The sequence below is a fragment of the Eleutherodactylus coqui genome, chromosome 1 (genome assembly GCF_035609145.1).
Source record: "Eleutherodactylus coqui strain aEleCoq1 chromosome 1, aEleCoq1.hap1, whole genome shotgun sequence".
NCBI classification, from domain to species: domain Eukaryota; kingdom Metazoa; phylum Chordata; class Amphibia; order Anura; family Eleutherodactylidae; genus Eleutherodactylus; species Eleutherodactylus coqui.
The window spans coordinates 467,123,234-467,137,595 of NC_089837.1; the positions used below are offsets into that span (position 1 = coordinate 467,123,234).

Sequence of the window (14,362 nt, forward strand, 5' to 3'; positions counted from 1 at the left end):
TTTTGTGGTGAAAGCTGCTTCATATCTCTCTTTCTCTTTTTTGGAATTTTTTGCCTGTTTCGTTCTGTCTATTGTCAGACTTCCCAAATTTAAAGCTTTCTTGTATGCTGCCTTTACCAAAGTTTCTGGGTACCCCTTTTCTCTGAATCTTTTTTCTAATATTTTGGCTTGCTCTCTATAATCTTCTATTTTCGTACAATTTTTTCTGATTCTCTGAAATTGGCCATAAGGGACATTTTTCTTCCATTTCTTATGGTGGCAGCTATTAAAATTCAAATAGCTATTAGCGTCCACTCTCTTAAAATGGGTTTTCGTGATGACTTCATTGTTCTTCCCTTCTATTACTAGGTCTAGATATATAATTCTTGTAGCAGATATTTCGTATGTGAACCTAAAATTAAATTCATTTGTTGATAGATTCTCCAGAAACTCCATTAAATCTTCCTGTCTTCCGTCCCAAATTATGAGGAGGTCGTCTATGTAGCGTTTGTATAATTTTATCCGCTCGTCCTTGAACCTTTCTTTTTCGAACGTTCCCATCACCAAGTTGGCGAACGTAGGGGCACATTTCGTCCCCATCGCGGTACCAACATCTTGTTTGTAGATTTTTTCATCATACATGAAAATATTATTTTGTAAAATGAACATGATGCTTTTAGCTATGAACTGTCTTTGGTGTTCTGGCATAAGCAAATCTTCCTTCAATATCTCCTCCACTGATTCTACTCCAATTTTGTGTTCGATATTTGAGTAGAGCGCTTCTACATCCACACTGCACCATAAATAGGTGGGCTGCCATTTAATATCTCTGATAAATTCCAACAGGTGACCTGAGTCTTTGATGTAAGATGGTAAACCTACTACATACTTTTGTAGCTGGCGGTCTATGTATTCTGATAGCCTGTGTGTAACAGACTCCATGCCCGCCACTATTGGTCTACCTGGTGGCTGATGTATATCCTTGTGCACCTTAGGTGCATGGTAAAAATATGGCATCCCAATGGGGGTTTCCTTTAGGTATAGATATTCTTTTTTACTTATACTATTATTTCTATATCCTTCTTGTAATAATGCGTAGAATTCCCCGGTAATTTCTTTCGTTGGATCTTCTCTTAATTGGGTATATTGTCCCTCCTTCCCTAGAATTCGCAGTGCTTCTTCGTGGTATTGTTGATGGTCTATTATTATGATCGCTCCCCCCTTGTCTGCTTGTTTTATGACAATTGACTTCTCCTCTTTCAATTTCTTCAAGACATTTCTTTGTGCCCTGGTGAGGTTATGATGTTTGGGCTTATTTTCCCTACACATTTTGGTGAAGTCTTTCATAGTTTTATTGTAGAATAGTTCCACGTATTCTCCCTTTGATTCTACTGGAAAAAACTTACTTTTTTGTTTCAGATCTGTAGTTATGGGATCATTTAGATTGAACTCAATTAGTCCAGCATCCTGTACTTTTATATTCTCAATATTTTTTACTTCCTGAATAGAAAAGAACCTTTGGAGTGTAATCTTCCTTATAAAAGCATTTAGGTCCACAAATAACTCAAATAAATTTGCTCCTTTGGTTGGGCTGAACGAAAGTCCCTTCGACAGCACCTCCATTTCGTCTCTTCTGAGTTTGTAATCTGATATATTATATATACCGTTCTGTCTGGCTTCCTCAAAAGATACTACTTCTTCGCCGGATGGTTTAGTCCGGTTGCTGGTCTTTGTATTGCGGATACCACCTCTTTTGCCCCTCCGATTTCTCTTGTGTTTCTTGTGTTGGTTGTGGTTGTTCGTAACGGCTGATAAAATTGGTGTATTTTCGTTCTCCCTCTCTGGGGTGCACTTATCATCCTTTGTGATTGTGTATTGGTCATACTCCTCGGTGGGGTTGGTTTTGAAACTCCCAAACTCCGATTGGGGGATGACGCCGTTATCGGTTCTTTTGGAGTGAGTGGTCCTCTTCCTCCTAAAAAAGGAGCTGTATTGCTATGGTTACTTTCTATAATTAATCCCGTTGATGATCTCCTATTCTCTTCACCTCTCCTGTTTATGCTCAGATCCAGTATTTCATTCATTTCCGGTGGTGAATTTGCCATTGGAGATCGTAATAATAAGTTTTCCATTTCGTATGGATCTACCCTAGGGGTAAGTAATTCTATTCTTTGCACCCCACTCCGCATGTTATTCTTATTTTGTAGGGAATGTATGATCCTATCCCGTACAACAGGAGTCTGTTCTCTCTCGCTACACACAGTTGTATCTACTGTATATAACATTCCGCAATTTTCATCCAGGTATTTTCCTATATTTCTTTCTTCATAATGGTGGTTTCTGGTTCGACAAACATTCAAACCTATTTCTGTTTGTGTGTTATTGTCTCTTACCCTTCTATTAGGCTGGTGTCTTCTCCTTTCTTGTGTTTCAGATTGCATGTTATTATCATGTCCAATGTTTGTATTCCTACCTGTATTCTCATACCGTACTCTACCGTACTGTTGTGTTCTCTCTTCTATGTTAGTGTTTGTTGTACCTATATTACTCTTATAACCATTATGTCTACCACGATTATTCAGGTAGTACCTATTCTGACTTGTATCCTGCCATCTATTCCGGTGGTGAAAACTCTCCTGTTGAAAAAATCTCTCATTCCTGTTTCTGTTATATCCATCTATAAACCTTCTTTCTTGGTAGTAAGATCTTCCACTTTTATTTATGTTAATATCCTCATCATACTCTCTATTTGGAATGATATTCCTTCTAGTGTCATATTCCCTAGATCTCGGTTTATTCCATTTATTCATCTCCCTCCGGTTGTATTCTCGTTCTACTGGTTCTTCTCGTGTACCTCTTCTGCCTCTCTCGTTGTTATTATAAGTGCTCTTTCTTTTATAATCTTTAGGGAAATACACCTCTAGCTCAAAATCCTTGGCATCTCTTACCAATTTCTTGGTTTTACGTGTTATAATTTCATTCTCAATTTTTTTCGCATATTCATATATATCTTTATAAAAATCTACATTATTATGCATTAATAACCCTTTCATGTCTGAAGCCAACAATTCTAACCTTTTCATTCTTAATTTAGACAACATCAAGGAAGAAAATGTGTTCAACATTATAATCCATTGCCCGGCAAAATCTTTATCTTTAGGAAATGCGGGCAATATATTAACCCTCAGTCCCCTCGGTACTAATTTGTTAGAGTCATATATCTTTAAAAACATTATGTCCAACGTATTCCTCCATATACTTTCTATTTTCTTTCTCATATATCCCACCTCTTTGTCTTTCTCTATAGCGTCCGTAGTATCTCCCCAAGTTAAATCCTCGTCTCTCAAGTGTGGTACTGTAGTTGGATCCAAAGAGTGTCAGTGAGGACCCTATCAAACAGGATCCTCGCTAGGCACCGGGTGAGTGATATATAATTCATGCACCTATATCCAGCCATGCTTTCTCGGTACACTCAGGCAGCGCTATCCTAATTTTTTCTTACATATATTATTTTTCAACACGGACTTCCTTGAGAAATCCGGGGTATTTATAGGAGATAAAGCGCACCGAGGAGTACAGAGAGACAATGGAAAAATTGAAGGATCTATGGGCGACCCTGGATATGAGAGTTATGGAAGCCCTAATGGACATACAAAATGATGCAAAAAATGTGGATCCAACTACAGTACCACACTTGAGAGACGAGGATTTAACTTGGGGAGATACTACGGACGCTATAGAGAAAGACAAAGAGGTGGGATATATGAGAAAGAAAATAGAAAGTATATGGAGGAATACGTTGGACATAATGTTTTTAAAGATATATGACTCTAACAAATTAGTACCGAGGGGACTGAGGGTTAATATATTGCCCGCATTTCCTAAAGATAAAGATTTTGCCGGGCAATGGATTATAATGTTGAACACATTTTCTTCCTTGATGTTGTCTAAATTAAGAATGAAAAGGTTAGAATTGTTGGCTTCAGACATGAAAGGGTTATTAATGCATAATAATGTAGATTTTTATAAAGATATATATGAATATGCGAAAAAAATTGAGAATGAAATTATAACACGTAAAACCAAGAAATTGGTAAGAGATACCAAGGATTTTGAGCTAGAGGTGTATTTCCCTAAAGATTATAAAAGAAAGAGCACTTATAATAACAACGAGAGAGGCAGAAGAGGTACACGAGAAGAACCAGTAGAACGAGAATACAACCGGAGGGAGATGAATAAATGGAATAAACCGAGATCTAGGGAATATGACACTAGAAGGAATATCATTCCAAATAGAGAGTATGATGAGGATATTAACATAAATAAAAGTGGAAGATCTTACTACCAAGAAAGAAGGTTTATAGATGGATATAACAGAAACAGGAATGAGAGATTTTTTCAACAGGAGAGTTTTCACCACCGGAATAGATGGCAGGATACAAGTCAGAATAGGTACTACCTGAATAATCGTGGTAGACATAATGGTTATAAGAGTAATATAGGTACAACAAACACTAACATAGAAGAGAGAACACAACAGTACGGTAGAGTACGGTATGAGAATACAGGTAGGAATACAAACATTGGACATGATAATAACATGCAATCTGAAACACAAGAAAGGAGAAGACACCAGCCTAATAGAAGGGTAAGAGACAATAACACACAAACAGAAATAGGTTTGAATGTTTGTCGAACCAGAAACCACCATTATGAAGAAAGAAATATAGGAAAATACCTGGATGAAAATTGCGGAATGTTATATACAGTAGATACAACTGTGTGTAGCGAGAGAGAACAGACTCCTGTTGTACGGGATAGGATCATACATTCCCTACAAAATAAGAATAACATGCGGAGTGGGGTGCAAAGAATAGAATTACTTACCCCTAGGGTAGATCCATACGAAATGGAAAACTTATTATTACGATCTCCAATGGCAAATTCACCACCGGAAATGAATGAAATACTGGATCTGAGCATAAACAGGAGAGGTGAAGAGAATAGGAGATCATCAACGGGATTAATTATAGAAAGTAACCATAGCAATACAGCTCCTTTTTTAGGAGGAAGAGGACCACTCACTCCAAAAGAACCGATAACGGCGTCATCCCCCAATCGGAGTTTGGGAGTTTCAAAACCAACCCCACCGAGGAGTATGACCAATACACAATCACAAAGGATGATAAGTGCACCCCAGAGAGGGAGAACGAAAATACACCAATTTTATCAGCCGTTACGAACAACCACAACCAACACAAGAAACACAAGAGAAATCGGAGGGGCAAAAGAGGTGGTATCCGCAATACAAAGACCAGCAACCGGACTAAACCATCCGGCGAAGAAGTAGTATCTTTTGAGGAAGCCAGACAGAACGGTATATATAATATATCAGATTACAAACTCAGAAGAGACGAAATGGAGGTGCTGTCGAAGGGACTTTCGTTCAGCCCAACCAAAGGAGCAAATTTATTTGAGTTATTTGTGGACCTAAATGCTTTTATAAGGAAGATTACACTCCAAAGGTTCTTTTCTATTCAGGAAGTAAAAAATATTGAGAATATAAAAGTACAGGATGCTGGACTAATTGAGTTCAATCTAAATGATCCCATAACTACAGATCTGAAACAAAAAAGTAAGTTTTTTCCAGTAGAATCAAAGGGAGAATACGTGGAACTATTCTACAATAAAACTATGAAAGACTTCACCAAAATGTGTAGGGAAAATAAGCCCAAACATCATAACCTCACCAGGGCACAAAGAAATGTCTTGAAGAAATTGAAAGAGGAGAAGTCAATTGTCATAAAACAAGCAGACAAGGGGGGAGCGATCATAATAATAGACCATCAACAATACCACGAAGAAGCACTGCGAATTCTAGGGAAGGAGGGACAATATACCCAATTAAGAGAAGATCCAACGAAAGAAATTACCGGGGAATTCTACGCATTATTACAAGAAGGATATAGAAATAATAGTATAAGTAAAAAAGAATATCTATACCTAAAGGAAACCCCCATTGGGATGCCATATTTTTACCATGCACCTAAGGTGCACAAGGATATACATCAGCCACCAGGTAGACCAATAGTGGCGGGCATGGAGTCTGTTACACACAGGCTATCAGAATACATAGACCGCCAGCTACAAAAGTATGTAGTAGGTTTACCATCTTACATCAAAGACTCAGGTCACCTGTTGGAATTTATCAGAGATATTAAATGGCAGCCCACCTATTTATGGTGCAGTGTGGATGTAGAAGCGCTCTACTCAAATATCGAACACAAAATTGGAGTAGAATCAGTGGAGGAGATATTGAAGGAAGATTTGCTTATGCCAGAACACCAAAGACAGTTCATAGCTAAAAGCATCATGTTCATTTTACAAAATAATATTTTCATGTATGATGAAAAAATCTACAAACAAGATGTTGGTACCGCGATGGGGACGAAATGTGCCCCTACGTTCGCCAACTTGGTGATGGGAACGTTCGAAAAAGAAAGGTTCAAGGACGAGCGGATAAAATTATACAAACGCTACATAGACGACCTCCTCATAATTTGGGACGGAAGACAGGAAGATTTAATGGAGTTTCTGGAGAATCTATCAACAAATGAATTTAATTTTAGGTTCACATACGAAATATCTGCTACAAGAATTATATATCTAGACCTAGTAATAGAAGGGAAGAACAATGAAGTCATCACGAAAACCCATTTTAAGAGAGTGGACGCTAATAGCTATTTGAATTTTAATAGCTGCCACCATAAGAAATGGAAGAAAAATGTCCCTTATGGCCAATTTCAGAGAATCAGAAAAAATTGTACGAAAATAGAAGATTATAGAGAGCAAGCCAAAATATTAGAAAAAAGATTCAGAGAAAAGGGGTACCCAGAAACTTTGGTAAAGGCAGCATACAAGAAAGCTTTAAATTTGGGAAGTCTGACAATAGACAGAACGAAACAGGCAAAAAATTCCAAAAAAGAGAAAGAGAGATATGAAGCAGCTTTCACCACAAAATACAATGCCCATACAGGAGTGATTAATGGTATATTAAGGAGAAATTGGATAATCCTAAAAGAAGATCCATTTTTAGAAAAACAACTAACCACAAAACCATTGTGCATATTTCGGAAGAATGCAACATTGAAAAATCTTATCGCTCCGTCGTATCCCAAAAATGGAAAAGAAAGAAAAAGCAGAGGAGGAGATAACGAGAGAGGAACAGGAGGAGCTTATAAGTGTAAGAAAAAAAGATGCATATGCTGTACGAATATCCAACATGGCGCTAGGAAAATACAACTTCCTGATGGAGAAGATTATATGATAAAACAAAAAATGACCTGTGATGTGACAAAAGTCATATATATGCTGGAATGCCCATGCGGGCTGAGATACATAGGAAGAACCATCAATACGCTACGAGGAAGACTTAACAAGCACCGTAGCAATATTAAGAAAGGATTCGATAAGCACAGCGTATCAAGGCATTTTAGTACCTATCATGCCCAAGACTCCTCCCTTTTGAGAGTTATCCCCATAGAAAATATTAGGGAGAGATCAGTGGAGAAGCTAAGATCCAGAGAAATGTATTGGATATTTCGTATGAATACTCTGGTTCCTAGAGGTCTGAACGAAGTGGTAGAAAAATTATAAACACAAAAAATACATATAGATTCACAGATAAATATATAGTCCCATTTTAGTCCATTTATTTTATCCATTTATTGCATTCTTATATAAATCCGTTAATTTATTGTCTTTTACTAGATAAAAATATAATAAAAATAATGAGATCTTTTTAATATTTTTAATATTTTTATATTTAATATTTATATTTAATATTCATATTTATTAAAAAATATAGTTATGTTTTTAGTTAGAAGGATCATATAGTCTATTTACCACCATGAGTTTATGAATGAAAAGAATATATAATATTATAGGGGTCTTATGTTTACTCAAATATCACATATATGTTATTGCATTTTATCCATTGATTACATTGCTTAAATAATAACAATATAACGTTTTGTATTTTATCAAGAAATAACAGTGATGTTGGCCAGTAACATCCATATGATTAATGTATCCAGGAGTGCGAGCGAGCCCCTCCACATTCCCGCTCTCACATAAGAAGCAGCGCCCGACGAGGTGACGTCACGGCCCCACGTGACCCAGTCAGCTGACGCTTGCGGAGGAGGCGTGACGCCGCTGGACGCTGTGAGGGATGGAGGACGGAGCGAACCGCATGCAATGGAGGTATGTAATTTTACTATAAATGTCTTGTATGTAACATGTTGCCACACTTGATAAAGTCCCTGTTAAGGGATGAAACGCGTTGTGGAGATTAAAATACTGAAGTGCCATATTCCCGGAGCGCGGACCTATTTTGTAATAGCGTGTATACACTTGAATTGAGCGGCTCTCTGTGTGAGAGACGGAGGAGGACCGCGGCTCCCCAGCTGACTGGCCCAGCAGGACATCAGGGGATTTAAAGGCGCAGGAGCACACATTTATATAGGAGAACTTGGACAAAGAGTGTCAGTGAGGACCCTATCAAACAGGATCCTCGCTAGGCACCGGGTGAGTGATATATAATTTATGCACCTATATCCAGCCATGCTTTCTCGGTACACTCAGGCAGCGCTATCCTAATTTTTTCTTACATATATTATTTGCCAGCTTTATGGCTCCCCAGCAAGACTCCGTCACCACTCCCCAGTCAAGGCTGAGTCGGAGGGAGCACTGTAAAAAGATGAGAAGGGAGTCCGTAGCCGATCGTACCACCGTTTTCCGTGATGCCTCTGCTCCATACAACTACTGGGTGTCAAAGCTGGACACGTGGCACGAACTTGCGCTGTATGCCCTGGAGGTGCTTGCTTGCCCTGCCGCTAGCGTCTTGTCAGAGAGGGTGTTTAGTGCAGCTGGGAAAATCATCACGGACAAGCGTACCCACCTGTCAACTGCCAGTGCTGATATGCTTACACTCATAAAGATGAACAAAGCCTGGATTTCCCCAGACTTCTGTTCTCCACCGGCGGAGAGCAGTGGAACCTAAAGGTTCTTTTCGCTGCAACCGCAGATAAAAGCACTCTTCTCTGTCACCGGTAAAACGGGGCATTTAGCTTTGCCAATCTGTCTCTGACATTAGTCCTCCTCCTGCTACTCCTCCTCCAGAAACAACATGTCAATTCGCTGAACGGCCAATTTTTCTGCGTCCCAAAAGGCTCATCTACACCTACCAATTTTTTTAACAATTTTTGTAAGTTTCAAAAGTATTAAGACTGTAACATGAACCAATTTTTTCGACAGGGCTGCCTCCAGGCTCTGTTACAAATTAAGCAACAGTGAGCTGTATCTTTAAAAAAAATGTTTATGGGTTTCACCTGCCCTCTCGGTTGATAAATTTTTCAGAGGTACACTTGTACTCTTGGTACACTACTTTTTGGGGCCCACGCCTACACTCTTATCCAACTTATTTTTCCGGCCTTCGCCTACGCTCATGGTATCCCAGTGTTTCAGAGGTTGGCCTATACTATTACTAGAGAAATTTTACTGGGGTCTGCCTGCCTATACTTCTGCTACAAGAAAGTTACAGGGGTCTTCCTATACTGCTGCCACAAGGTTGTTACTGGGGTCCGCCTATACTGCTGCCACAAGGATGTTACTGGGGTCTGCCAATACTGCTGCCACGTTAATTTTACAGGGGGTCTGCCTATACTTCTGCTACAGAAATGTTACTGGGATCTGCCTATACTGTTACTACAGAAATGTTACTCGGCTCTGTGTATACCGTTACCACAGAAATGTTAGTAGGGTCTGTCCATACTTCTGCCACGATAATGTTACTGGGGTCTGCGTAAACTTCTGCTACAAAAATGGTACTGGGGTCTGTCTATGCTTCTGCTACATAAATGTTACAGGGGTCTGCTTATACTGCTGCAACAGAAATCTTACAGGGGTCTGCCTATAGTGCTGCTACACAAATGTTACTGGGGTCTGCCTATACTGTTACTACAGAAATGTTACTAGACTCTGTCTATACTGTTACTACTGAAATGTTACAAATACTGGGCTCTGCCTGTACTGCTGCTACTGAAATGTTACAGGGGTCTGCATATACTTCTGCTACACAAATGTTACAGGGGTCTGCCAATACTGCTGCTACATAAAGGTTACAGGGGTCTGCCTATACTTCTGCTAATGAAATGTTACTGGGGTCTGTCTATACTGTTACTACAGAAATGTTACTGGGGCCTCCCTAGACTTCTGCCACATAATTGTTACTGGGTTCAGCTTATACCTTTGCTACAGGAATATTACAGGGGTCTGTGTATACTATGGGTGCACTAAGTCTTCCCTATCTGGCCGCAAAAAAAACCCTGACTGACTACGGCATGGATTGTGGGCCGAGGACAACATGTATTTCCTCTTACGTAACCTCAGCTATCCGGGGCACTGCAATGGGATTTCTTTCTGTACCGTCTGTGTGTTCCTGCTAGCCACCCATGCTGTGGGTGCACACAGACATGCCATAGCGGAGTTGTACCTGCCTGGCAGTTTAAAAAAAAACAAGAATGTCTAGGGCATGGCGTGTGGGCTGCAGCCAACATGTATTTCCTCTCACGTAACCTCAGCTATCCGGGGCACTGCAATAGGATTTCTTCATGTACCGTCTGTGTGTTCCTGCTAGCCACCCATGCTGCGGGTGCACACAGACTTGCCATAGAGGAGTTGTACCTGCCTAGCAGTTTTAAAAAAAACAAAACAGAATGTCTAGGGCATGGCGTGTGGGCCGCAGCCAACATGTATTTCCTCTCACGTAACCTCAGCTATCCAGGGGACTGCAATGGGATTTCTTTATGTACCGTCTGTGGGTTCCTGCTAGCCACCCATGCTGCGGGTGCACACAGACTTCCCATAGAGGTGTTTTCCTGTCTGTCCCCAAAACACTGATAGACTTGGGTAGGGTGCAGAGTGCAGATGGTTTACCCCTTGCGTTGTCGATGAGATATCCGACCCCCAAACAGAATGAGTAGTGTGTGGACACATGGAGTCCATATTGCTATGTCACTCGCAGCACCTTGGGCCACACAAGGTGTTTGCTGGGACAGAGGCTGACCCAGGGCCCGCTCACATACTTCCCACACCGAGTATTGCTGCATTGTGGAGATGTGTAGAAGTGCTGGGCTGGCAGCTGAGTCCCCTTTATGCCCACGTTTGCAGCTCCTGACGGAGGTGGCAAAGGATTGGAATGAAGATCGAACGTCAATTTCTCATCGATTTTCTACAGCATTGTGGGCTATCGCCCTCCCCCCTTTAAAGAGGGTCGCTACCTGGCTCTGCCAACCCTCTGCAGTGTGTGCCTCCGGTTCCTCCTCATGGCAGAAGCACTTATAAATAGACATGAGGGTGGTGTGGCTATGAGGCGAGCGTGTGGCATGAGGGCAGCTGAAGGCTGCGCAGGGACACTTTTGTGTGTGCTGCGGATGCAGGGTCGTGCGGGGGGGTTGGGCTGCATGTAACCCAGGAGAAGAGGCAGCGGTGTGTCCCACAGGCAGTGATTGTGCTTGGTTGGAGGTAGTGTGGTGCTTAGCTAAGGTGTGCCTTGCTAATGAGGTTTTGTCCGAAGTAAAAATTGTTGGGGGGGGGGGGGGCACTCTTGCTGCTATTGTGGCTTAATAGTGAGACCTGGGAACCTGAAATGCAGCCCAGCATTTTGCCCCTCATCTGCCCTATCCGTTTCTGTGTTGTTTCCATCACTTTCGTAGGTTTTGCAGATTTGCACAAATGAAAACCTTAGCGAGCATCGGCGATATACAAAAACACTCGAGTTGCCCATTGACTTCAATGGGGTTCGTTACTCGAAACGAACTCTCCAGCATTGCGGAAAGCTCGACTCGAGCAACGAGCACCCAAGCATTTTGTCCTTGGTCTCTCATTCTCTGCTGCTCAGTAGCCAGGCTGTCAGCTTTATCTAGTGGGTCTCCTGGCAGAACACTTTACCTTGAGACAGAAGGTCCTGCCTGAGGGGCAGTGGAATCGGAGTCTGTATCACCTAGAAAAGACTTATGAGAACCAGGGCATTCTTTGGCCACGCTCTGCAATGTGGTACGGCAGTTCTGGATTTTATGCAGAGTCCGAGAAATTAAGGGAAGGGGAGAAAAGGCATATGCCAGATCCATGTACCATTCCTGTGAGAGTGCATCCTGTGCCAGGAAATTGTCTGCTGGATTGAAGGAGAACATTTTTTGCATTTCAAATTTGTCTTAGATACAAAGAGGTCTATCTGGGGTTCACCCCATTGAGGTGTCAGCAGATCGAATACTTTCAATTTTAGGGACCATTCCTCTGGATCTAACCTTTTCCGACACTGCAATAATGTTCTGATAGCCTTTCAGGTGATTAGCCATTAAGGACTCTATCTAGTTCTCCACCCAGGAGAATATTCTTTTTGATAAACATTTAAGATGGAGTGTCTGGTGCTCCCCTGGTGATAACTAAAAGAGGCTGTTGCCAGACAATATTTTTACGTGTTTTCCACAAATGATATCTTCAGCTAGAATCAACGTTTCCCAAAATGTCCTGAGATCTCTATAGCTCAAGAATTTAGAGCAGACATAAGCCGGACAGGAACCCTACAGTGCCCTGTCACCTGTGCTTTCCAACCAGACTCACTAGCAGTGGTGGTTATTGAAAAATCAGGACAGAGACCACTCGACCCCCTATTTTATTTTTAAAGATTACTGGTGACAGCTACCATTTTCAGGGATTTTTCCCTGTTTGGGTGGACAATTGAAGCTTTTGTCTAAAGACGATTACCTTCTATCTCCTGTCGACAGGATTTCCTGCTGGAGGGGCCTAGAGTGGAACCTATCTGTAGACAAGTGGTCCTATGACCGAATACCCTCACAGCTTTCCTTATAGAGACAGCGTATTTGCTGCAGGATCCGAGCTCCGGATCCCGCCGTGCAAATATGCCCATGTGCATGAGGCCTTAGAAATAGCCCAAAACTCACCGGCCTGAGAATCCTCTTGACCTCTTTCAGTACCGCTGGCGTGTTGGGCACAGAACAGGCCAGTAAGGTGCACACAACAACATCCATAGAGTCATCGGCCACAGACGTCATGTTGTCAGCAGAAGCCAACACGAAGCGCTCGTATACAAGATGGTCATTTTCTGCTTGGCTTTTGCTCAGGAATTTTTGAAAATTTGGGTTGACATCCACGCAGGTTACTTTGCAGCCACTGGGGTAATACTTGAAGTTGGCACCTGAGCCACAGCCAACCTCTAGGAGCCTGACTTCTTTGGAAGGGCCAGAAAAGTTAGAGATATTGCTGAAGAGTCTTCTCTTCTGATCATTCATCAGTCTGTTGTACGTTTCAGTGACGCTGGCCATGAAATAAGGAAAGACTTTCCTAATGAATGGATCCCAAAGGCCAAGATAATTAAGAATGTGAGCAGGCAGCATGATGACAGCAGCTACAAGCTGCAACACAAGTATAGTCACAGACATGTTGGAGTGAAGTGTTGCCTGGAATGAGCAGAGAAGGTGAATTGAGAGAAGCTCAGCTCTGTATTCATAGACCCAGACCCACCCCTATCTCTACAAAGAGGGAGGAGGCTGCACAATGCAGGGCTTACAGAAAGTTCTACTCAGCAGAGCCAACACAACCTACGTGAACGTTGGACTTTTTGGTGGCCGTCATTCACACAATAGACATACAGATATGCTGTGATAATAGCAGAAATCCGGAAAGCGAGTTAGATTTAGCTTAAAAAAAACAAAACTACGTCATCAATATTAGCAATAACTTCACATCAATATTGTTAAAACAAACAAAAAAGAAACTTACTGCACAATCATGGATAATGATGCAACAGTTACAATTTTCAATAGATTGGTGTAGCAGCATGCAATACCGTAGCAGATTCTGCAGCATGGTATTCTCTGTACTGAGACAGAGTCCTGTATGGCTCTTTACCACGAAACTGTGCAAGATAATGTGTGCTGCCATCAGGTGCTTCATATACAAGACTATTCTCCACTAGGATCAATGCCCTCCAGGAAACGATCTCTGCACCTGCTACAGACTGCCTTCACACTGGCGTAAAAATCGTGCAAGATTTGTGCGTTGCAAGACGCACAAACATGAACGCGATTCTTTTGAATAAGGTCATACATATGAGCGATGCTTTCCTGCATGGCACTGTGATGCTATGCAGGAAACAAAATACAGCATGTACTATCTAGCTGTGAGATCTCGTATTGCAGCCCCAATGTTTTCAATGGGGCTGACAGAATCCGGCCGCATTGAAAGCAATGGGAGAACTCTGTGACAGCCACGGCGCGGATTCCCTTCATCCCCGAAGTGATGT

The 14,362-nt window shown here is 41.4% G+C and overlaps 1 protein-coding gene across 2 annotated transcripts in view; it reads right to left on the bottom strand.

Moving 5' to 3' along the window:
- LOC136584888 (thiol S-methyltransferase TMT1A-like) overlaps nt 1-13,529 on the bottom strand; it is a 64,697-nt gene extending 51,168 nt beyond the window's left edge. For both annotated transcript variants that reach the window (XM_066584348.1, XM_066584347.1), the window contains exon 1: nt 13,002-13,529. In XM_066584348.1, coding sequence (XP_066440445.1) covers nt 13,002-13,499 — 498 coding nt within the window. In that variant the 5' untranslated portion in view covers nt 13,500-13,529. The remainder of the gene's footprint in view (nt 1-13,001) is intronic.
- Between the last annotated feature and the right edge of the window lie 833 nt (nt 13,530-14,362).